The sequence below is a fragment of the Populus trichocarpa genome, chromosome 14, assembly GCF_000002775.5.
Source record: "Populus trichocarpa isolate Nisqually-1 chromosome 14, P.trichocarpa_v4.1, whole genome shotgun sequence".
NCBI lineage: Eukaryota > Viridiplantae > Streptophyta > Magnoliopsida > Malpighiales > Salicaceae > Populus > Populus trichocarpa.
Window position 1 is genome coordinate 14,403,307 of NC_037298.2, and position 26,832 is coordinate 14,430,138.

The 26,832-nt window shown below is 35.8% G+C and overlaps 1 protein-coding gene across 1 annotated transcript; it reads right to left on the reverse strand.

Annotated features, from left to right (window-relative positions):
• Positions 1-2,152: 2,152 nt before the first annotated feature.
• LOC112323976 (glucan endo-1,3-beta-glucosidase 7) lies at positions 2,153-4,564 on the reverse strand. The gene is made up of 4 exons (XM_052447121.1): positions 4,424-4,564; positions 3,587-4,251; positions 3,173-3,496; positions 2,153-2,683 (listed from the first exon to the last, which is right to left on the reverse strand). Exons 1-4 carry the CDS (start codon positions 4,488-4,490, stop codon positions 2,369-2,371), a joined length of 1,371 nt encoding a protein of 456 aa, XP_052303081.1. The 5' UTR covers positions 4,491-4,564; the 3' UTR covers positions 2,153-2,368.
• Positions 4,565-26,832: the final 22,268 nt, after the last annotated feature.

A 26,832-nucleotide genomic window follows, 5' to 3' on the forward strand; every position in this document is an offset into this window, starting at 1 on the left:
GACAAACAAAACTATTGGTAAACAATTCTAATTTTTTTTTATATTGGGATAAATAATTCATTTTACTATGTAAGATAAATATACCCTTTATTAATTTTCTAATAATTAATGAGCCATTAAAATTAGATAAAACTTGTAACACCCTCAATTTAATTTATATTAATAATAACAATAAACTTACACAAATTTAAGTGGGTCATACTGTAACACAAGGCCCAAGAGCTTTGGGCACCTCTTAAATAAGGGACCTAAATGTCTTGGGTCTGGCTGCAATCCGAACCTATTATATTTGGGTGAGGACGTAAGACCTAAGAGCATTGGATGCTGAGACGGACCCATTAGCTTCGGGTTGGACTCTTGACCCAAAAGACTTGGACTAGTTAGGGCTGCAAATCTCAAGGGACTTGGTCTTCCCCCAGTCTCTTTCAAGCAATTTGAGTCTGGCATGCCCTTCCAGATCTAAGTTAATAATAATAAAAATAATTAATTTTATGCTTCAAATCACATATATGTTTTTTTTATAGTAAAAAAATTTATTTCAAATTTAATAATATTTATGATATTAATAATAATATTAAACTTATCTTACCTAAGTTTTTATAGTTTTTAATCCCCTCAAGTAAAACTTATTGTTTTTCTTCTATAATAATAATAATAATATTTTTCTTCAAACTTATTAATTTAATAAAAACTAATAATAATAATTTTACCCTTCAAATAAAATCTATGGCTATTTTTCAAAATTAATGATATATTTTTAAAATTTCTTAATTATGATATTAAAAATATTAATTATAATAAAAACAATAAAATTTATAATACAAATAATAATATTTTTAATATTAGCAGTATTAATTATAATACAAATAATAATATTTTTAATATTAATAAGAATAATAAACTTATCCAAGTTTAAGTGGGTCTGACTGCAACACCAGGTTCAAGAGCTTTGGGCCCCTCTAAAATGAGGGACCCAAAAGCCTTGGGTATAGCCACAATTCGAACCCATTAAAGTTGGGTGAGACGCAAGATCGAAGAGTATTGGGTCATGACGTGGAACCATTAGCCTAGGGTCCGACGCTTTACCCAATTGTCTTGGGCCACAGAAGGATGCAAAACCTAAGGGACTTATCTGACCCTGGCCACTCGCAAACAAATTGGGTCTAGCAAGTCCTTCCATACCCAAGTTAAAAATAATAAAAATAATTTATTTTACCCTTCAAATAACATTTATGTTTTTTTTTTCCATAGTAATAAAAATTATTTCAAATTTAATAATATTTATGATATTAATAATAATATTAAACTTATCTGACCTAAGTTTTTATAGTTTTTAATCCCCTCAAATAAAACTTGTTGTTTTTGTTCGATAATAATAATATTTTTCTTTAAATTTATTAATTTAATAATAATAATAATAGTAATAATAATATTTTTTCCCTTCAAATCAAATCTATGGTTGTTTTTTCAAAATTAATTATATATTTTCAAAATTTTGTAATTATGATATTAATAATATTAATTCTAATAAAAACAATAAAATTTATAATACAAATAATAATATTTTTAATATTAGCAATATTAATTATAATACAAATAATAATATTTTTAATATTAATAATAATAAAATTAAAAATATTTTTAAAACAAATAATAATATTTTTAATATTAATAATAACAATAAAATTACTCAAGTTTAAGTAGATCTAGCTGTAACACCAGACCGGAGAGCTTTGGACCCCTCTTAAATAACGGATCTAAAAGCCTTGGGTCTTGCTGCATTCCGAACCCATCAGAGTTGGGTGAAGATGCAAGACTCAAGAGCATTGGGTCCTGACGCGAACCCATTAACCTAGGGTCTGACTCTTGACCCAATTATCTTGGGCCAGAAAGGGCTACAAGACCTAGGGGACAAGTCTATATATATTTTATTGTTGTTTGCATTGATCAAATCACACTATCTTGCTGCTTAACCTCAAGCATTACTCAGTTGTAAGAAACTTGACTGACTAATTTCACAAATACATGGAGGATAGGTCGTTCTAGCAAAATATATTGTATGAACATTTCTTTGCAAGCTTAAAAACACACCCTGAATCTCCCTAATTTACTCGTAAAAAGATGATGGCTTCACCATTTTAAGTGAGAAACTTATAAAATAGAGAGAAAAACCTTAACCCATCTTCATAATCTCTTTACAACTTCATATTCTAAGTTTGCAAGTCATAAAAGAAAAGGCAAAAACCAATGAAGTGTTGGTTTAGTAGTTAGGCACCGTTATATCTCTGCAAGGGTGAGAATACAAGTTCGATTCTTGAGAAGCATGCTTGTTGGGAGAGGCAGCCACAAGCCCCGAACGGGACTAGTCTCACCCTTTAAAAAGGGTGTGAGGATACCCGAGAAACACCAAAAAAAAAAAAAGACAAATCAAAGAAAGTCCCATAAACCCATACAACAAACCTAAATTGAAAATCCTATTTAAATATACTTTGTTGCTACTGCTACTGCTACTGCCTCTGCTGATGCTGATGTTGTTTGTGCTCGAGCTCGTGCTCGTGCTCGTACCAGTGCCTGTGCTCGTGCTCGTGCTCGTGCTGCTGTTATTGTTGTTAGTGCTGGTGTCGGTGCTGGTGTTGGTGGCTGCTGCTTGTAGCGGTTGTGGTGTTGCTGCTAGTGACTGGTTCTGTTTCAATAAATTAACTGGGTTTTTGCAGGTGAAATATGCAAGAATATTTTGGATTTATTTGTCTAAAAATAATAATTTCATGTATTTCAAATATTGTTGATAAAGATGTTAGATTGAAAAATTAAATATTTCTTTCTATCTTTTTTTTTTAATTATTAATAGAGATATAGAGAGCGATTAAAAAGATGTTATGGGCTGGGTTTTTTTTTTATTTTAATTTCCTAACAGATGAAGCCTATTCCAAAAATCATAATGTTTAGGATAGAAAATCAGGGGTTTTTCGTTTAGTACAATTTGGCCTTTTTCTTTCCTGAAAAGGAACTGTCCATTCTATTAACAAACAAAATGCGTAGTGATGTTTTAAAACCCATCTTCCCAACCAAACACAGAAATTTAAATGCCAAATCAAAGGAAAGCTCAGGAATAGAACACTTGGCTGTTGAAAACTCGAAATACCAACGAAATGCACGTAAATTTTGTTCTTACCTGGCTACTTGTAGAGAGTCCAACATCATAAACCATGGTGAGATCAGTCTTGAAAAGTCCAAATGATCGCTCAGAACCAGGTCCAGGTTTCAAGTCTTCGTCATAAAGAGCAAAGAGGTATGTATCCACTGATTTTCCTGGCATGAGTGGAGTGCCCACCATCGATCGAAGGTGTGCAATCAAATTCCCATTGTAAGCCTTGGCATTCTCAATGCTTGGCCCTACGTCGTTGTCATCTCCTTTAAATGGCCATCCAGTCTCAGCCACCACAATCTCAACATTCTTAAATCCCATAGAATTCAGTGCAGAATAAACTGCATCCACCTGCAATTGATTAAACCACTTGTTAGTAGCATTTCTATTCGATCATCTATTGATACAAAATTTACGCCTTGCAATTTGATTTACTCTCACCTGAGCATCGAACATGTTCATGTACTTGATCTTAATGTTTCCATCCGTTCGTCCTGCATTCGGCTGGAAAAGGCAAAAAGCAAGAGTCTCAGGCCTTGTATCGCTTCTGTAGGCATAGTAAGGGTAGGGATTGATTGCGAAAGGCGAACCATTCGCACTATTAAACTCCAACAAGCCCTTCATCAGATCCCCATAACTTGGATCAAAGCTTCCAGAAGAAGGTGGCTCAGACTGCTTAAGCACTCCCATCGAATGAACTGTGGAGACCTTAATTTTACCCCCGAGCGATGCATCATTTAGAGCATTCTGTACATTTTGCATTGCTGGTAAGAGCTTGTTCACGAGATTCTGGTCATTGGAAGTCATGACCTCGTTGCCGACAGTGATGAGGATGATATTGCTAGCTGGATAGAAGGGAAGCACGTTTGTGTTGATCCAGCTCTCGGCAAAATTGGGATCAGAGGCTAGTCCTGGAATGTCACCATTTGCAGTGCCGACAACAATTCCAATTCCGGTGTTGGCTAAGGCTTTGATTATAGCGGGGTCCGATCCATATAGTCGGACCTTTTGGATTGAAGTGGATTGAAGAAGCTTTGCGGTGGATGGTGGTGGTGGAAGGTTGTCCGCAACTTGGCCATAGTTTATACCGATGAATGATTGCGAGTCTGCACAAAAAGCAGCAAAATTTAAAGCAGATGATCAAACATCAATTTTTAAACGACAAAACAGAACACCAACATTTTTTGTTTTCATAGACTGAAATGAAGACAGCTCAGTTAAGGTAAATTCCTTAGAAATGGAAGAAGGTAATTAAAATAGAAAGAGACGCAAACTTACTTGCGATTTTTACAGTCTGTAAGGAGGAAAGGAGTAGGAAAGCAACAGTATAAGGAAGCACCACCATGGCTCAGGAGGAGCTGTTTCTATTCTGCATTTTTTGAAAGTGGAGTGGGCATTAAATATAGAAGATGCTACAAGTCGAGGGCAGAAGCGTAAAGATGACTTCGGATATATTCTTATTATAGAATAGTAGGGCCCTTAACATTATGTTTTAGGAGTTAAATTTTTTATTTATTTCATGTGATCTCTTAAATTTATATATTCTTGGAAGCAAAGTTGATGAGATAAAGTTTAAATTTATAGGATAAAAACATATTTAAAAGAAAAAATACCAAACATAAAAAAATAGCATGGCTTTTCTAGAATTCGTAAGAAAATGTACTTTTGCCTTTTATCGCCTATTTATTTAGTCAAATCGAACTGATTAATTATTCTCTTCATTAATTTTTTTTTATTGCCTTGGTTAATCATATATATTCGAATGTAATAGATAACTATGTTTTCAACCATTTTTAAAGTGAATTTGCAGTTGTTTTTTTTTTCTTAGGACCATTGACCTGCCTTTTGGTTATTATGTGGAAAACAAGAGGGAAAGGCAGAGAACTCAAATCGATTGGAAAGTTATGGTACGATGACAAACACTTCAAAGCTAGCTTGTTAACGTATAGTTCCTCCAGCCCTAACAACTAACACTAAGCATTGTCACAACCATTGCATCTGCTTATAGATTCTTTGAAGACAAGTTCTCCTTCTAAGTTTCAAAGCTTCTTTGTAGAAATAAAATGCACAATTTTCCTTTTATCTGAACCTACTAATACGTGGGCACACCGTAGATGACGTTGAAATCCTGTATGTAGATCGTTAGGGGCCAAGTTCATGTTGAAAAGAAGTATTGAAAACTGAAAAGCATTCTCCACCCTTCAATCCTGCAAGTGAAACGGAGAATTAGACGAGAAGGTTTCCTCTTTTTTGAGACTCACAAAGTGTTAATGGTGTGCAATCCATATATCAAATTGTTATGTAAACTTCTGAAAATTTGTTTGAGCTTTGATTTGTATACACTAAACAACAACAAGGGAAATAATCTATTTATTAGCACAAATTGCTATGCTGAGCTTCGATTTATTTTTTTTGGTACTTCATTGTTCAATATATTTATTTGATTCATATGATAATAATTTTGTGTTGTAGCGTACTTAGTTAGCACACGTTTCTAAATCTAGAAGTCGCGGTTTATTTCAACGTCATCTATATATGTTGTGCCCACGTACTAGTAGGTTCAGATAAAGGAAAATTGTGCATGTTTATTTCTACAGAGAAGCTTTGAAACTTGGAAGGAGAACTTGTCTTCAAAGAATTTATAAGCAGATGCAACGGTTGTGACAATGCCTAGTGTTAGTTGTTAGGGCTGGAGGAACTATACGTTAACAAGCTAGCTTTGAAGTGTTTGTCGTCGCACCATAACTTTCCAAGGACTTGGATCGATTTGAGTTCTTAGCCTTTCCCTCTTGTTTTCCCCGTAGCTGCAAATTATTATATATAAAGCTAAATCATGTGAGGAAAGTGCTATTTATAAAGACTAATTGTACCGTGAATTGGAACACTGTTAGCAAAAGTCATGTTCATCAAGATTAATGGCACTGTGGATTGGAGCAGTATAATGACGGAGTTGTCCTTGTCATAGAGGTGCAAAGACTGTAGGGTAAGGGTGGGCCGGGTTGTCTTTTCATTGGGATACATTTAACATTAAAGAAATGGTTAGAAAAAAACGGTCAATGTAAATTTTGATGGGGCATAATAGGACTACAGACCTGGTTGTAGACATCTGGTGCTAGGCAATCATGCCCTGCCACATATGGTGGACTAAGCAGTAAAAGTTTTTATGGTTTCATTAACCACCTGCAACAAGGCTGTATATATTTTACTGTTGTTTGCATTGATCAAATCACACTATCTTGCTCCATAACCTCAAGCATTACTCAGTTGTAAGAAACTTGACGCACTAGTTTCACAAATACATGGAGGATAGGTCGTTCTAGCAAAAAAAAATACTGTATGAACATTTCTTTGCAAGCTTACACACACACTGAATCTCCCTAATTTACTAGTAAAAAGATGATGGCTTCACCACTTTAACTGAGAAAGAGAATGGCATAAAACACCCATCACCTCCAAAAGGCTCTGTAGAGAGTCCGACATCATAAACCATGGTGAGATCAGTCTTGAAATGTCGAAATGATCGTTCAGAACCAGGTCCAGCTTTCAAGTCTTCGTCATAAAGAGCAAAGGTGTGCAATCAAATTCCCATTGTAAGCCTTGGCATTCTCAATGCTTGGCCCTACGTCGTTGTCATCTCCTTTAAATGGCCATCCAGTCTCAGCCACCTGCAAATACACTTTAAAAATGGTTGAAAACATAGTTATCTATTAGATTCGAATATATAGGATTAACCAAGGCAATACAAAAAATAATTAATGAATAGAATAATTAATCAGTTCGGTTTTTTTAAAAGACTAAATTAATATGCGATAAAACTGAAAAGAAATAGAAATAATAATTAGAACTAGATGGATTTTGAAGAGACTCGGTTGCACAATCTCGTTGGTTTGATCATTTTTGGTTTTGTTTTGAGTAATATTCGCTTTACTTTTGCAAATCTAGTATTTGTTTTTCTTCCCTTTAGTTTCTGCAAATCTGGTATTTCATTTTCTCTTCAGTTTCTGCAACTTGGTATTTCATCTTCTCTTTAGTTTCTGTAACTTGGTATTTGCATTCTGTTTCTATAATTTTTTGTTTTGGAGTAATCATATAACTTCGAGAAGATATTTGTTTAGTTTCTGCGATATCTATTCAGTTTGTGCAATTTGGTATTTTGTTCGTCGCTGCTTTTGCATTCTGGTTCTCTGTAATTGTTGATTATGACTACTGAAAGAGATGATTCACTTTAGTCTGTGAGTGTGAGGTTGGATGGGAAGAACTATTCGTATTGGAGTTATGTAATGCGAAATTTCTTTAAGGGTAAAAAGATGTGGGAATATGTGAGTGGAACTTATGTGAGTTGAGAATAAATGGGAGGCTTAACCTAATGGTTAGCCAACCCTTTCTATATATATAGGTAGGGCAATATACAATAGTAATGGTGGAGGTTACCACACAAGAGTATGTCTACAATATTTCCTATATAAGTACATTCTATAATATGCCCCCTCAAGCTGAGGGTGGAGGATCAACCCGAAGCTTGAAACGAAAAGCAGTAAATGAAGAAGTAGGAAGTGGCTTACGGAAGACATCGACAAGTTGATCCTGGGAGGAAATAAAACGAATCTGAATCTCCTTCTTTGCAACTCTATCTCGGACAAAATGATAATCGACCTCAACATGTTTTGTGCGAGCATGAAAAACAGGATTCACAGACAAGTAAGTGGCACCAAGGTTGTCACACCAGATAATAGGAGCAGAAGTAGACGGAATCTGGAGATCTGTTAATAAATACTGAAGCCAGATAACCTCAGCAGTGCCATCAGCTAAGGCTTTGTACTCAGCCTTAGTAGAAGAGCGAGCAACTGTGCGTTGCTTACCGGATTTCCATGAAATCGGCGTCTGACCAAAAAACACAAGGTAACCACCCGTAGATTTTCTGTCCTCAACACTGCCTGCCCAATCTGCATCTGTAAAACCATGTAAGGCAAAAGAAGAACTGCGAGTAATATGTAAGCCATGTGATGTCGTACCCTGAAGATAACGCAAGATGCGTTTCACGGCAGCCCAATGAGAATCTGTAGGAGCATGCATAAACTGACAGACTCTGTTAATAGCAAAGCAAATATCTGGGCGCGTAAAAGTGAGATACTGAAGAGCACCCACAATTTGACGAAAGCGGGTAGCATCAGAAAACAATGGATCGGGCAGAATGGTAGCTTTGGATGTAGAGATAGGGGTATCAACAGGTTTGCAAGATAACATACCAGCCCGAGTGAGGATGTCAAGTATATATTTATGCTGGTGGAGCATAAGACCCATACTAGTAGACTGAACCTCAATACCCAAAAAGTAATGAACAGAACCCAAGTCGCGAAGCTTAAATTCTGAGCTCAATAGCTGAATGAGGTGTTGGAGCAGAAGAGAGTTACTAGTCGTAAGCAGAATATCATCAATGTCATAACCCAATTTTTGACCATTTTATTTTAATTATTATTATTATTATTTTATTTACTGAAAAAGATAAAAAAAATGATGATAAAAAAATAATGATGATTAAAAAACAAGTAAAATGAAGAATGAATTAAAATTTGGTTTGAGGGCAACATGATTGATAAGTTTTGAGATTTAATTGAGTTTGAAATTAATTTAATTAATCCAATTAAGGGTTTAATTGGAGAATTGATAAGTTTTGAGACTTAATTAAGCTTGAAAATTAATTTAATTAATCCAATCAAGGGTTTAATTGGAGAATTATTAAGTTTGGAGACTTAATTAAGCTTGAAAATTAATTTAATTAATCCAATTAGGGACTTAATCGAAGAAATATCAAAGTTTGGGGTTTAATTGGGGTCTAAATTGCAAAAATTAAAATCCAAGGACCAACTTGAAAATGGCGCAGAAATGTAAGGATCCAATTATATTTTAACCAGGGGTTTGATTGCAAAATTAAAAGAATTACAATGACCAAATTTGCAGCCAGCAAAACGGGGTCGTTTTGCAACGACTGTTCACCGTCTCTTTACTCTGCAACGGCTCTGCCATTAAAGGCAGAGACGTTTCGTCCGTTGGCAGCTAACACGGACGTTTTCTTCATTGAAGGCGTCGGTTACGGAGCATTTAGGGTGGGGGGCAACTGTTACCACCACCGAGGCTGCTGCTGGCTCTATAAAGGCTGAACAAAGGCGACCAGAAAAGAGGAGGCAAAACAGAGAGACAGAGAGACTGGGAACGAAAGAAAAACTGGGAGAGACAGAGGACAGAAACCCATAAAACAGAGACCAATACAAGCAGTAAACCCAGAAAACCAACACTAATATCATCGTCTTCAATCGCCCCCCTGCAAACCAAAAAAAGAAGAACCCAAGCAGCAAGCCGTGACCTTCATCATCACAGAAACAAAAGGAAAACAGAAAGGGGAAGGTCATACACAGACGAGAGCAAAATCACTGTGCCGCAAGCCTCCTCGCAATCTCCAGAAGCAGGTAGGCCGTTCTCATCCTCTTTTCATTCTTGTTTGAAATTGTGCAATTGTAAAAATAATTAGGTGTATAACTTACTGCCTTGAAATGCACAAACAATAACAACTGTTAAGGCACCACCTCTGATTGCACGCGTGAATTTGTTTCACGCGTGCACCTTAATTAGCTCAGTCGGGCCACTGGCTTGGGCCAGTGACCGGTCTGGGCTGGCTGGGTCTAGCCCAGCCCATGTGGGCTGAGCTGGGCCCAGCCCCAAAAATAATAAAAAAATAAAAAAAATAAAAAATAGGAGAAATAGAAAAAATAGAAAAATATATGTATGCATGAATAAAAATAATATAAATTTACCGGTTTATTCACCAACGCCAGAGTCGGGAGTAAAATACTGGTTTAAGTTTATATTATTTTTATTCGTTATATTTTATTTTATTTAGCAAGAAAAAATATATGTGCATGTATGAAAAATAAATTTATTTATTTATTTATTTATTCACTGACGCCAGAGTCAGGAATAAAAACATTGATTTAATTTATTTTTTTAACTACATAAGAAAAATAGAAAAATATGTGAATGCGTAATAAAATGAATTTAGTTTATTTGTTTATTCAATAAAAAAATATTAATCTAAATTTATTTTATAGCTACGTAATAATTACCAACGCTAGAGTTGGAATTATCCGTAGTCGAATATTCACTGACGCCAGAGTCAGGAATATCGTGAATAAATCATCAGAATGTAAACCAATAAATGTTTAGCAATTTAAGACAAAACCAACAATGCAGTCTGCCTCAGGCAGAACGTTTAAGGGGTGATAATATCTTCCCTTTTACGTAACCAGTCCCGTACCATAGAATCTCTGTTGACCAGTTAGGGTTCCTAGTGACCATAATACTAGGTGGCGACTCCTCAAACAAGACCTTTTCCCCTAAAAGAACAAGATGCCAGAAATCTGTTCTTTTTCCACAATTCTAGAGAATTATTTTTTGTGGGCCACCGCGATGTCGGGTGCGACAGGATGGCGACTCCACTGGGGACCTAGGACTAAGCTTTGTTTTCTTTGTTTTCTTATTGCTAAATATGTTCTTTTTGTGTTGTTGGTGTTTATCAAATTTTTTTGTTTTTTTTGTTTTTTTTTGTTTTTTGTTTTTTTTTTTATTATTATTCATTATGTATTCTTGTGTATTTTATTTTATTATTTTTATTATTTTTGTTCTTTTTACTGTTTTAGCATGCATAATTATTCATATTTATCACGCATACATGTTAATATGAACATCATTCAAGTTTGTTTTTTTTATATACATGTGGTACCAACTTTAAGATAAGTGGAGGAGTAACGGCACCCCAATGGCTTTAGCCTAGGTAAGGCTCGCGAAACTATCCAACTTTCGCATGATTTTCCTTTTATCTGAACCTACTAATACGTGGGCACACCGTAGATGACGTTGAAATCCTGTATGTAGATCGTTAGGGGCCAAGTTCATGTTGAAAAGAAGTATTGAAAACTGAAAAGCATTCTCCACCCTTCAATCCTGCAAGTGAAACGGAGAATTAGACGAGAAGGTTTCCTCTTTTTTGAGACTCACAAAGTGTTAATGGTGTGCAATCCATATATCAAATTGTTATGTAAACTTCTGAAAATTTGTTTGAGCTTTGATTTGTATACACTAAACAACAACAAGGGAAATAATCTATTTATTAGCACAAATTGCTATGCTGAGCTTCGATTTATTTTTTTTGGTACTTCATTGTTCAATATATTTATTTGATTCATATGATAATAATTTTGTGTTGTAGCGTACTTAGTTAGCACACGTTTCTAAATCTAGAAGTCGTGATTTATTTCAACGTCATCTATATATGTTGTGCCCACGTACTAGTAGGTTCAGATAAAGGAAAATTGTGCATGTTTATTTCTACATAGAAGCTTTGAAACTTGGAAGGAGAACTTGTCTTCAAAGAATCTATAAGCAGATGCAACGGTTGCGACAATGCCTAGTGTTAGTTGTTAGGGCTGGAGGAACTATACGTTAACAAGCTAGCTTTGAAGTGTTTGTCGTCGCACCATAACTTTCCAAGGACTTGGATCGATTTGAGTTCTCTGCCTTTCCCTCTTGTTTTCACATAACCAAAATGCAGGTCAATGGTCTTAGAAAAAAAACAAATGCAAATTATTATTCATATATCTAAATCATGTGGGAAAAGTCTTGTTCATAAAAATTCATTGTAATGTCTATTGAAACAGTGTAATAACAAAGTGGCCCTTACTATAGAGAGGTGCAAAGACTATAGGGGAGGGTGGGGTTGTCTTTTCATTGGAATGCATTTAATATTAAAAAAATGGTTTGGAAAGAAACGATTAGTATAAATTTTAGTGAGGCATAGTAAGGTTACAAACCACAGACTGCAGATACCTGGTGCTAAGCTATCATGCCTTGCCACATATGATGGACTAAGTAGTAAAAGTTTTGGGTTTGGCGAAGGACTTCCTTTTATTAATGAAGACAGGTGTTTCTGTGATTTGTAATGTTTTTGTTAATGTTTTGTTTCTTGATGTTTAAATTTAGCCAACAGATGGTGGATTAAGCAATAAAAGTTTTGGGTTTGGCGAAGGACTTCCTTTTATTAATGAAGACACGGGTGTTTTATGGTTTCATTTTCTTTTTTATCTTTTTATTAACCACCTGCAACAAGGCTATATATATTTTATTGCTGTTTGCATTCATCAAATCACACTATTTTGCTGCTTAACCTCAAGCATTACTCAGTTGTAAGAAACTTGCGACTAATTTCACTAATACATGGAGGATAGGTCGTTCTAGAAAAAAAATACTGTATGAACATTTCTTTGCAAGCCTACACACACATTGAATCTCCCTAATTTACTAGTAAAAAGATGATGGCTTCAATATTTTAAATGAGAAAGAGATGGTATAAAGCACCCATCACCTCCAAAAGGCTTTGTACATGGGTCCTCTTCTGGTGCACTCACTAGGGTAAGTGTGCAAGGATTATAGCCTGTAGTTCATGTGCAAATGCAGTAACATCAAGAGGGATTAGTAAAACCAAAAAGGAAGTGTTTTGAGAAAACTCAGTGGGTTGTTGGAAGAGAAAATGGCTGATTGTGAGAAATCACAGTTCCAAGGATTTTTATCAGAAGTTTGATAGAGATTCATGGCATAAGCAGCATGAGATGCTATTGTGTTCGGTTCAAAGCAAGCCCCGCCTGGTTGGATCGGACCACGGTCAATCCCTCATCCACAAACAAAATCCAGATTAGCCTGCAATTGTGCATCTGATACATCTGATTAAAATTTTGGGTCTGAGGACAGTTTCTGAAGCATTTTGTTTCTTTATGCTCACATTCAGTACTAATAACGAAGAGAGCAAGATGGAAATTATTTGTGACTAGACAGAAGCAAAGAATGAGTATATAAAATACCTAAGAGTAAATCTTTTATTCAGCATGGCTGTCATTGTACGCAATTCTCATCATTGACCGTCTTTGGTACCAAAGGCTATGAAGTTCACAGAAATATCATCAGATAGAGACCATCGCCCAGCCAAGGGGCTGTGAACAAATCCAGCCATTTCTTTAACCTGGCGAGCACCAAACCCAAAGCAATAAGTTTTTGCTAAGACGTAACAGTAGTAAACATGTCAAAATGTCAGCAGGGAAAGCAACCATCTTACATTGATAGAAGCACGCTGTAGGATAAGCACCAGTTCTTCAGGAGTAAGAAAGCTTGACCACTGATGCGTGCCATTAGGAAGCTGTACAGCATTGGTTATTAATAACAACACAAAGCAAACAAAAGGATAGAATCAAACTATAATACATCGACAGATTACTTCCAGAAATTTTGGGAAGACTAAAACCTACACACCACCTCCACCACCAACTACAGCGATAAGAAGATTGCATGCACTGGATATTCCTACACACAAAGTCCATTGCTATAGGAAAAATAAAATGCTAGAACAGTTCCACTACCAGTGAAAACAGTGGGATTTTGGACTAGGTTTCTCATCTGTTTATATCACACCCACTACCAGAAATTCGCCTAAAACAAACAAAATTACCGAAAGAATAATTCGGTCGGTAAATTGTGGTGATAATTACCGATGGATACTATTCCATCTGTAATTCAGTTGGTATATACCGACAGACTAATGCTGTCGGTATATACCGACTGAATTACAGACGAAATATATAAAAAAAAATTTTAAAAAAAAATGCAGTTCGATGACATGGCAGTTTTTGCGGGCAATTTTACCGACGGAATGACCGGGGAATTCAAACTGGAATCTCTGTACAGTGACGTGACTAATTCACCATTATAATTACCAAAGGAATCATCGACAGAAGTATTCCGTCGGTGATTCCCTCGGTAAGAGTTAATAAATCATCACTTTGTCTACCCTCTCCTCCCCTATTTCTCCTTCTTCTTCCTCATCCCAACTCTCCCCTCCCAAACTGCAAACAACCACCCCCTCTTCTCAACACAAGTCATCTTTCTATAACTTTTGTGGTCACAACATCCGTGTTCTGATTTATTGTGGATTTTATCATTTTTGTAAGTAAATCTATCTTTTTTTTAATTTTAACATTTAAATGTCAATTTTATTATTTTTAATTTTTTTTAGTATATGTATTTTGTTAGTGTATATACATGTTTTATTGTTATTTCTCAAACAAACTTGTAATATGAATGTATAATTTTGTATTTGTTATGGTTTGTTTTAGATTTTGTAAAATTATATTTGTTTGTAAATTGTTGAAACTTTGTTGAATTACCGAATTAGATGTGTTGTGATGAAATAATTAATAGCTTGTTTAATGAGTCCGTTTTAATTTTTATCAATGTTATTGCGGAGTTGTAATTTCTGTAAATTTATTATATGTACAAATTTATATGGATATTGATAATGAATATTTACGAGAAGTTTTAAATAGTTTGTTGTATAATCTTGAGGTAAACCAATATTTTTGCAAATTTATTTACTTAACATAGTTAATTAATACATGTTGTCATCATAATTTTTTAGAGGTTCAATAGAAGTCATGGATGATGGTTCATGGATGTATCGAGATTCACCCAAAGGATTGCGGAGGATGAGTTATTTTAATGGGGTTCAGGGTTTTATTAATTTTGCAACATCTATTCCTAGAAATTTTATTGGAGGCGGTATTAGTTGTCCATGCAGGAAGTGTGAAAATAAAAAGTATATGCATCCAGATGTTGTAATGATGCATCTTCTACACAAAGGATTCATGGAGGATTGTCCGTGTTGGTATGCCCACAAAGAACTATTTGTTTGTAATGAGAGCATGGTAGAAAGGGTAGTTGGGTCAACTTCTAGTGCTAGCAATGTGCATGGAGTTGCAAATGACAACATTAATCCTTACAGGAATATGGTTATGGATGCAATGAGAATGAATCAAGGTAATGGCAGTAGACTATTTTTTTTTAATATCTCTTTACAACTTCTTAAATTTCATGTAGATGTCTGAGGAATATAGTTGATTGGTGGCCCTTATTAGATTTTATATGTAATGGATTTATGAGATGTTAATAATTCATTAGAGATGTTAAATTGGTGGCTAAAATCCATGAAATTCAACGAGACTGTTACAAAAGGTGAGATATCTAAGACAGTAACAATTAGACTTTCACGTGAATACTATATGTATATATATAAGAATTGAGTCGTGCGGAGACTTGCACATTAAGATACTAACTCTGAAAATATACATGATATGTGTATGTATGTTATGATGAGGAAATAAACATGCATAGAAAGTAACATATGTGTAATGCATGAATATGGATTCTCTATAACATTCGGCTTGAAGGGATTATGACCAAAAACTTCCTTGTGATTCAGGAGAAGCGACCAAGTTTGGATCTCCTATTGGAGGAGGTCAGGAGACAGGCCGAGCAGGTGTGTGATTTTCCCTCTTTTTTGCACTTATGCAATTCAAAGTTCTTCTGGTGAATGCATAAATGCCATGTTCAATGTAAATAAAGTCTAGCGTATTTACAAGATTAGCTTCGGCTAATGGCATCCGTGATAGGATTGCCATGAAATGAATTACACGATTAGCTTCGGCTAATGGCATCCATGATAGGATAGTCGGGACATGAATTACAATATTAGCTTTGGCTAATGACATCCGTGATAGGATTGCCAGGAGATGAATTACAAGATTAGCTTCGGCTAATGGCATCCGTGATAGGATATATTGTGTGGATTGTATGAGGTGTTGAATATTGATGATTGAAATAAGGCCCGGAATTATGGGACCTTGTGATGATAGGTTGATTGAGTAAATTGATAGTAGTCGATAACTTGGGATGTCCTAAATACAAACGAAACTCTACCGAAATTTTGGTAGAATTCTTTACAAAAAAAAATTACCCTAAAACTAAGAGCATATGTTGGGATCTTTTAGCATTGATCAAATTGTAAGTCAGGTCTGTTACAACCTCCTTCTAATTGGATACACCCAACATCTCTTAAAGAAGTCATCTATAAATGATACAAAGTATCTTGCTCCTCCCAAGGATATAACAAGTACTTGCCAAACATCAGAATAAATCAAGTCCAAGATGTATTTGCTCTTAGATATTGATGTGTCAAACTTCAACCTGTGTTGTTTACTTATAACACAATGCTCACAAAAGGGTAGACTAACCTTTGTAAGCTCATGGAGTAACTTCTGATCAGAGAGAATTTAGGATGGAGTATGGTAGTGTTGGGATGAATTTTTCCTACCCTTATAGCTATGTTCAATATGGTTGACCTCCTTCCTTTTAAAGCCTTTTTTCTCGGTGGGTGCAGAAATTCTACCACTCTTGATGCCTAGCTTTATGCGTTCACACACTACCACAACGTTAGTGAATTGCTTGGCCGAACTACCCATCACATGCTCGTAATATGGTGCCTTGAGTGTGTCGGAAAATAAAGTGACCATCTCTTTGTCCAGAAGTGGAGGATGTACTTGAGCAGTTAATTCCCGCCATCTTTGAGCGTATTCCCTTATGCTTTCTTTATCCTTTTTGTCTAGATTGGACAAGCTGGTTCTGTCGGGAGCAATGTCCATGTTATACTTGTACTACTTGACAAAAGCATCCACCAGATCTTTCCATCTCTGGATCCTTATGTTGTCCAATCTCATGTACCAGCTCAATGTTGCCCCACTTAAGCTATCCTGAAAAAGTGCATCAGTAGTTTTTCATCATGTACAACTTCTGCCATTTTATTGCAGTAGGACTTGAGAGGAGTCATGGGGCATTATGCTCCACTATATTTGATGAACTCAGGAACACGAAACTTCTTTAGGACAACCATATTTGGGACCAGACACATCTTTGTTGCTCATACTAGATCATATAAGTCTACCCCTTCAACGACTCTAATTCTGGCTTCCAGCGCCTCCATCTTATCTTGATCAATGCTATCAGATGACTTGGCCTTGTGGGACTCGTGGGCAAATGCATCAATGACTGTCAGGGCTGGTGCAGGTGTCGCTGACTGCACAAATGCTGGATTAGGTTGAGGCTTTTGACCATGTTCACTCATTCTTTCTTTGGGCTGAGCTGTTGTAAGAGTCTGATTAAAGGTGACCGATCTGTTAGAATGACCTTCACCATATGTATTTCTTAGTGTTTGCTCGAGTAAGCTAGTGAGGCAAGCCACGCTTGTCTTTAGAGGCTCCAACTTTTCTTGAAAATGGGGGTCACGATGAGCGCACTCTTCATCTTACATGTTCTTGCTCGAAGTCGGGTGTTGTAGACTTGTAGGGGACCTATATTTCAACCTATTGTATGTATGTTATTTACCAATGAATTGATGTATGCATATGGATGCAAATGTATATATGTACATGCGCATTAGGGAGTTCATACTCTAAGGATAGGTTTTGGGCCATTACATGATGGGTGGTTTTCTACCTAGTCTCAAAAGGGTCTCATATTTGCCTCGTGATGGTCTTCGTAAAGACAATATAAGGGCACGTATGCCCATCATTGCCAAGCAAGCGCTCAGATATGAGTTGGGTGTTTCACGCATTTGAAACCTAACCAATAGTCATAAGGCAGATCGCTAATCCCCCACCTATCTTATAAGCTTATGTGTTCTTCCCAAAAATTTAAGACATGCGATGCATAAGGCAATTCTACACAATACATGAACAAATATGTACAAAAATTAAGGCATGTAAGAAAAAAATAAAGAAAATGCATGTTAACAATAAACATGCAAACCAAACAATAAAACACAATGATCAGACAAAAACAAAGCTTAGTCCACAAGGTCCCCAGCAGAGTCGCCATTATGTCGCACGTGTGCGGCGCCGCGACGATATCTTCCACTCTCAAATGTATGTGTATCTATTTGGCAAATGTGGGAAGACAAGGAATTATTGTCTTTTATCTGTGGAAAGCAGGAATGGGAGTCGCCACCTAGTATTTTGGTCACTAGGAACCCTAACTGGTCTCAAAGATCGGGTAGAGGGACTGTTGTGTAAAGGGAATGTATTAGCACCTCAAATATCTCTTACCTAAGGTAAGCTGTATTGTTTTATTGTCTGATATATGCTACGGTTTTATTGTATTTTTGATTGTTGGTCTGTCTATGGTTTAAGAAAAGTCCTCCTCGGTAAGGAGATCCTTATCTTATCAGGTAAAACCTAACCGTTCTAACATCAACAAAAGAATTTAATATCCAGAATACGTCTTACGTATGAGGTCATAACAACAGATACTAAAAGAGAACAAAATAATTTTTTTGTTATTTTTTGAAATTTTGGCCTTGTTCTTATGGCTTTAATAAACTGGTTATTAAAGCCAAAATGCATGCTAAAATATTTTTTTGAATTTTTCTTTGCTGTATGAAAATACAATATGAATTTTTTAAAGAGACTTTGTCGTATGCATGAAAACAAGATTATATATATATAAATTTTGCAACGTTTTGACAAATCGGGTATTTTAATATCAAATTTGTATCTTTACAGTATAAAAATATAAACCGATATTAATCAAAATGGATAGAAAAACATGCGAGAAAATCATAAATTTTTGCAAAAATTTTTTTGGAATGGGCCGGACCCGGCCCACTCATTTTGGGCTGGGCCGCACAAGTCCAGCCTAGTGAACAGTGCAGCACTCTCCACTGTTCACATGCAATGTGAACACTGGAGAGTTAATTAATTCACTTTCCACTATTCACTTGTAGAGCAGTGGAGGGCTACCGGAGAAGAAGCATAAGAAGGAAACTGACTGGGCAGCACTGGTGGCACTATTGTTGCTATGGACGGCTGTGGTGGCAGACGGTGGTTCTTCTTCTTCTCGCCTCTACTTCGATATGCTGTTTTCTTCCTGTGTTTTTCGTTCCCTCTATTGCTACCCAATTTTTGACCCATGTTTTGATAAATTTTTGGAAAAAAAACCAAAAATAGCAAAAAACAACGAAAACCCCAAAAAATGCATTTTTGATATTTTTGCATCGTTTTTTTAGCATTTTCAATGTCATTGTTGTTACTCATTTTTTAGCCCCACATGCTAGAGATGGTGTGTACCTCTTTTGAACCAAATGCAGGAGTGATTGTTGAGGAATTGACAAAAGAAGAGAAGAAAGAAATGTTTTTCGAACCCTGTTTCAGCTATTTTCTACTCTCTTTATCCTTCCCCTTCGTTACCGAAATCATCAGGATTCTTAGATTAATTAGGAGTCTTCGTGATGCTAAACTCGTTCATTCTTTATCTAGTCTTTAAGATTGGATAAATCCCTCAGAATTTGCACTAAAAAAACTGATTCTACTACTGTCGAAATTCTGTTGTAATACCAACTTTGTTCCAACTTACGCTTTCATTCTGACTCGATTTCGTGCAATATCTAGCAATCCTAGCTATATTTTGTCATTCATGACATGTTAAAGAATTGATCAACACCTTTATTGGGTCTTAGGGCCCACTATTCTTCTGTTAAACTCTTAGTCAGATTTGGGATGCTCGACATTGTCAATTTCCAAATCAGATCAGGAGACCCTTTTTGACCAAACAGATTGCAGCCAAATTCTGTTCTTCAAAACGATTCTGTTCTTCAGATTGTAGTCCTGTACATGTAGATGAATTTGGGTTTTTGAATCGCCTGATTTCGATATCAAAAGCTCAAGATATTCCCGTTTGAAGGTCATGAAAGCAAATAATCTTGTCGCGAGAAGGGTTCTAGCCTGAGTTTGCAAGTCTGATTTGAGGGATTACGGGCCGGTTTGAAGGACCTTTTTTTTTACCAATGATTGAATTGAAAAGTGCTAAAATGAGGGATTTAATTGAAGATGAAATTAGAAGGAAATGGGCTAGTTTTTAAGAAGTTGAAGAGGGGGACTAGATCATCAGAAAATGACAGGAATTATACCACGCTGGATAAGGAAATACGACTTTGCAACATGATACTATTCATTTGTGTTCTGAATGGCACCCCTCCCTGTCTGAAATTCTTTCCTTTTCTCTTCACAATCCTCCCCATTTGAAATTCTTTCCTTTTCTTTGCACAATCCTCCCCCTCTGCAATTCTTTCCTTTTCTCTGCACAACTATTCCCGCTGGTTTCCATGATTCTCTCGCCTGATTTTTGAGCTGCAGATCATGTTTTTTTTCCTACCTCAATACAAAGGAAACAGTTGGTGCCTCACGGTGCCAGCTATGGAAGGACAGAAAGCAGTCACACCATCCTCTAATTACTTGAAAGTAATCACTAGAATCATAAGAGTGTTCTGGTTTCGTATTTTGTTTTATCTGATTATAAGTAACCTGGAATTGTATCCTAGATTAGTGTGTTTTGTTTCCTAAATGGAGCTGCGTATAGGCTATATATAAGCCTCCTCTGTTGACCTAAAAGAGAGGGAAAGAGAAAAAGAAAAGAAAGAGAGGAAGAGTAACGAGAGAGAGGCAGCCAACAGGAAAATAGAGAAAGAGCAAGAAAACACCGAGGGAAGAACGTCCATTCCACCAGCACATCACACCTTCATCATCGTCTTTGCCATCTTTAGAGAGAGCATCGAGAAGAAGAAAAAGACAGAGACCAACACCAGCTTTGCTAGCATTTGTCATTGTCTCCAGAACCAGTGATCACCAGTTGTTCGCAAGAGCTTTAGCATCATCATCTTCGCCCGTTAGTTATCAGGTAAGCGCCCTGCATTGTTTTCACTTTGCAAATTTAATTACACGGTTATTGTGCATGTTTTTGTTACTGTTCAAGTGAATTATAATTCACTTGAACAATAACTAAGGAGGCATTGTTTGCCCAACCGGGTCACTGGTTTGGGCAAGTGACCCGGCTAGGCCTGCTGGGTTCAGCCCAGCCACATGGGCTGCGTTGGACGCATGCCTAAAAAAATGTTTTCTTGTGTGTTGCATACGGCCAATACCTTAATATATTTTGAACATTTATTTTTTTTATAAAAAAAAATATTTGAAGTTTTGAAAATGTGTTTTCGCATGAATTTCTTAAAAAAAATTATTTTCTTGTATTTTGGATTTTACAACATGTTTGTAAATCTCTAAAGGGTATTGGCCAATATTCCAAAAATATAAAAATCTTATTTTTGGGGAATTCATTTATATTCACTATTAATATTTGGATAAAGAAATCCAAAAGAGGTTAATATCCAAAATATTATTGGGATAAATTTGTTATTATTCACTGTTAATATTTGGATAAAGAGGATAAAGAAACCCAAAGTGTAACATATCCAAAATACTTTTCTAGGAATAATAAGTCACTATTATTTATTTAATCACACATCCTTGAAAGAAGCCTTAATTATAATTAGGGACATTTCAATTTTTCACTCCATGGTTTACGAGTCGTGAGAGTATGAAACACTAAGGCAAAAATAGGCTTTTAAAGCGCTCTAAATTTCCTTAGATTTCTAAATTTTTATGTCTTTTCCTTGCGATTTATGAGTCGCGAACACTTGAAATACTAGAGGAAAAATGAGCTTTTAAGCACATTGAATCTCCTTAGATTTCTATCTTATCTATCTCTTAATTCATAGGTTATAAATTTAGTCCAAATCAAACACAAAATTTCAAGAGATCTGCATCGGTTCTCCTTGGCACTCTATAGACATATCTAAAGGTATGATCGATATTGGCCAGGTTTTTCTTTCTTTTGGACTTTGAGCCCGTGTTCGTTCATCATAGCAGATTTATTCTAGGAAAACTGATGGGATTAGAAAACATCAGCACCATAGAAATTATAAGGCAAACCAAACGTCAAGCGCTTAGCTTAGGTTTCCTTACCTTTACGTAACCAGTCCCTTACCTTAGAATCTCTGAAAGACCAGTTAGGTTTCCTAGTGACCATAATTCTAGGTGGCAACTCTCTTTTTCAGAAAACAAAGACCCCGACATCAATCTCCACTTCGGGAAGGGTCACCGCGACGTCCCGCTCTCGCGAGGGTGTGACACCCTCTGTGTAATGAATGAATATGGATTCTCTATAACATTCAGCTTGAAGGGATCATGACCAAAAACTTCCTTGTGATTCAGGAGAAGCAACCAAGATTGGATCTCTTGTTGGGGGCGGTCATGAGACAGGCGGAGCAGGTGTGTGATTTTCCCTCCTTTTTGCACTTATGCAATTTAAAGTTCTTCTGGTGAATGCATAAATGCCATGTTCAATGTAAATAAAGTCTAGCATATTTACAAGATTAGCTTCAACTAATGGCATCCGTGATAGGATTACCAGGAAATGAATTACAAGATTAACTTAGGCTAATGGCATCCGTGATAGGATTGTTGGGAAATGAATTACAAGATTAGCTTCGGCTAATGGCATTCGTGATAGGATATATTGTGTGGATTGTATGAGGTGTTGAATATTGATGATTGAAATAAGGTCTGAAATTATTGGACCTTGTGATGATGGGTTGATGGAGTAAATTGATAGTTGTCGATAACTTGAGATGTCCTAAATACAAACGAAACTCTACTGAAATTTTGGTAGAATTCTTTACAATAAAAAAATTACCCTAAAATTAAGAGCATATGTAGGGATCTTTTAGCGTTGATCAAATCGTACAGTCGAGTCTATTACAACCTTCCTTCTAATTGGATACACCTAACATCTCCTAAAGAAGTCATCTATAAATGATACAAAATATCTTGCTCTTCCCAAGGATATAACCAAGTGCTTGCCAAACATCGGAATAAATCAAGTCTAAGATGTATTTGCTCTTAGATGTTGATGTGCCAAACTTCAATCTGTGTTGTTTACTTATAACACAACGCTCACAAAATGGTAGAGTAACATTTGTAAGCCCATGGAGTAACTTCTAATCAGAGAGAATTTTCAAACCTTTCTCTGACATTTGGCTAATTTTTTATGCCACATCATCTTCTTTTCTAAAGGACTGGCTGATGCAATTGACGCCTCTACCTCATGATGTGTTTCTCTCATTAACACAAACAAGTTTGCAGCTATCTTTCTTGCCTTTAAAACCATCAACGCTCTTTTGATGATTTTCATGATTCCATTGTCTATTCGAATCTTACAGCCAAGATTATCAAATTGTCCCACAAATAAATTTTTTTTCTTTACACCTTTCACATGTCATACTTCTGAAATAGTACGAATTGAGCCATCATACATCTTCAATTTGATGGTGCCAATGCCAGCAATCTCTAAAGCATGATCATTACCTATGAAAATTGAGCCTTCATAGATGGGTCATATGTATGAAACCAATCTCGATTAGGAGTCGTATGTCATGTTATTTTTGAATCCATTAACCAAACCTCAGTAAGCTATTTTCTATCTGTAAAGACTGTCACTGTTTCACTATATAAAACCTCCCCATCTTCTAAGGTGCTTGCAACACATCTTTGAGGTTTTGATAACTCTGTATCGTTCTCTATAACCTTTTTAAACCAACAATCCCTTTTGAAGTGCCCTTTTCAATGCTAGTCTTCTTACTTTTTTATTTGGACCTCCTTTGCATTTGACTCCCATTGGAGCCACGCTCCGTTGATCTTCCTCTTGACATCAACAATGCCTCTGCTTGGTTTGAACTATTTCTGTCTCCTTTATTTTTTCACCTATTTTCTTCTTCCAAATAGCGGCTGCAACATCATCAAATACTAAATAGTCTGAGAGGATATTAGAGGTCAAGTTGATAATGAGTTAATCATATGAATTAGGAAGACTTTGAAGTAGAAGCTCTGCACACTCATTTTCCTCTATTTGTTACTCAAATTAGTGAGTTGTGAAAATAGAGTTCTTATTGTGTTGATGTGGTTAGTTACCGACGTGATTTCTGCCATTTGAAGGGTATAAAGTCTCCATTTTAAGAAAATCTTATTGTGTAAAGACTTGAACTGATACAGCTTTGTCAAAGTATCCCATATCTCCTCAGCTATTTTCTTCTCTGTTGATAACACTTCTTCAGCTAATGCTATATGTATGTTAGTAATAGCATTGCCATCCATCTCATTCCATTTTGCATTATTAGTGATCTCCGCGGGCCCATCTCCAATTGTTGCCAAGCAATTGTCTTTCCTTAAAATTGCATTGATTCTCATTTTCCATAGTGAGAAATTGCTCCCATTGAACCTCTCAATCTCGTACTTTGCTGCCATTTTATTCATTGAGATCTATTCAGCTATCACCGTTTCACTGATCTGTAACATATACAGAAATAGTATCATGTGAATAATACTTCACTAAGTAAGTTCCCAAGAAAGATTGGAGGGGTCACAAACAATCCCGCTTAAAACCTAATCTCCTTAGACAGTGAGTTATTGACTGAAGAAATACGAATATGGTCTTCTTCTGAAAAGGAAATTCTTTCTGCTTCAAATTCATCTGTACTAGTAGTACCCTCCAAGTCATTCTCTAATCATCAGAATAAGCCTTACACAAGGGTTGCCTTCAATAAGTGCAGTTTCTATAAGCAGAAAAGTCATTGGAAAGCTCAATGTACCAAGTTAAGACAATAAAATCAAGCTTGGAAGTCTGGCAGCCGGTCATAATCTAATGCTCAAATATCATCTCAAAGTTGTAGACAATCACACAACAATACTGCAACACTAGTTTCATCAGGCCCTATCATCGATCCTAGTACTCTAGCTAAGCAATTTCAAAGTTTCTCTCCTTATATCCATAAACAATGTCTGTTTCTTCTTTCGTAGGTTAATTGCCTCATAGTTCTTCAGGTATGTCACATTTTGAATAGGTCTTGGATTCTGGTGCTTCACATCATATGTCTCTAGATTCTTCATCTTTTACCTTTCTGTCCCTTTCACCTTCCATTCCTGTTATGACTGCTGATGACACTTCAATGCCCTTAGAAGGTGTTGGTTTTATTGTCATACCTCACTTGTCTCTCCCTAATGTTTATCTTATTCTGAAACTCAAATTGAATCTTGCTTCTGTTAGACAATTATGTGATTTTGGTGATTATTTAGTCATTTTTTCCTCTTTCTTTTGTTGTGTACAAGATCTGCAGTTTCAAAAGGTAATTGGGACAGGTCATAGGGAGAATGGACTAAATATTTTGGATGAGTTAAAAATGTCAGTTATTGCTACTACTACTGTTGATTTGTCTTCTTTTCATTTGAGTAATTCATCTTCTAGTTTTTATTTATGGCATTCTCGTCTAGGTCATGTTTCATCTTCTTATTTGAGATTTTTGGCATCCATAGGAGCTTTAAGAAATTTGCAACCTTGTGATATTTTTTATTGTAATGGATGTAAACTAGTGAAATGTTTCGCTTTACCTTTTGATCGAAGTATTTCTGTTTCCTCTTTCCCATTTGACTTGATTCATTCTGATGTATGGAAACCTTCTCTTGTTGCCACAAAAGGAGGGTCTCGATACTATGTTTCTTTTATTGATGATCATACTCATTATTGTTGGGTTTATTTATTGAAACATCATTCTGAATTCTTTGAGATATATACAGCTTTTCGAGCTCTTATCAAAACTTAACATTCTACTGTTATCAAATGTTTTAGGTGTGATTTGGGTGGGGAATACACCTTTAATAAATTTTGTGCGTTGCTTGCCTTAGATGGAACCATTCACCAAACTTCATGTACATAGACTTCTAAATAAAATGGTGTTGCTAAAATAAAACATAGGCACATTGTCGAAACTGCTCATTCTCTCTTTTTGTTTGCTTCTGTTTCTAGTGAGTTTTGGGGAGAAGTTGTCTTTACTACTATAAGTTTGATTAATACAATCTCATCTTCTTATAGTTTAGGTTTTTCTCCTTTTGAAAAGTTATATGAGTATGTCCCTGATTATTTCTCCTTTAGAGTTTTTGGTTGTACTTGTTTCGTTCTTCGTTCTCATGTTGAACGCAGTAAGTTGTCCTCTCAATTTCCTATTTGTGTCTTTCCGGGTTATGGTGAAGGTAAAAAGGGGTATTGTTTTTTTGACCGAATAACATAGAAACTTTATATATCTCATCTTGTTGTCTTTCTCGAGCATATACCTTTGTTTTCTATCTACTCATAACTTGACTAGACCTGATATTATTCATATAGATCTCTTTTTCTAAGGATTCTGATAGTTTATTATCTCATGTTCCTAGTACCTTAGATACCCCTTCCCATGTTCGACCAATATGTACTAATCATTCTGCAGGTACTAACACTTTACTCTCCAGCACACCTGAAGCTTCATTCTCATCTATAACCCCCCAAGCTTCGTCTAAGATTGTAGATCCACCTTTATGTGAATCCATATGTATTTGTACGTCTATAAAACATCCAGAATTTGCTTATTCTTGTTATTTTTCATCATTTACTTCTTTCTAGCTTCTATTTATTGTCTCTCTAAGCCCTCTTCCTATAAGAAGGCAATTCTTAATCCTTTTTTACAGCAAGCTATGGATGAGAAACTTTCTACTTTGCATAAGACAAATACTTAGGATTTGGTTCCATTACCTCCTAGTACGAGTGTTATTGGTTGTCGTTGGGTGTATAAGATCAAGACTAATTCTGATGGGTCTATTGAGCGATACAAAGCTAGGTTATTTGCAAAAGGATACTCCCAATAATATGGTATGGATTATGAGGAGACATTTGCTCCAGTTGCAAAAATGACTACTATTCGTACTCTTATTATTGTAGCTTTGGTATGTCAGTGACATATCTCTCAACTTGATGTTAAAAGTGCCTTCTTGAATGGAGATCTTCAAAAAAAA

Excerpts from the sequence above, each read along its gene's own strand:
- LOC112323976 (XM_052447121.1), bottom strand. The coding sequence starts at position 4,490 with ATGGTGGTGCTTCCTTATACTGTTGCTTTCCTACTCCTTTCCTCCTTA. Across the intron at positions 3,497-3,586 it reads TGAACATGTTCGATGCTCAG|GTGGATGCAGTTTATTCTGC; the intron begins GTGAGAGTAAAT and ends AATCAATTGCAG. Across the intron at positions 2,684-3,172 it reads GACTCTCTACAAGTAGCCAG|AACCAGTCACTAGCAGCAAC; the intron begins GTAAGAACAAAA and ends TTATTGAAACAG.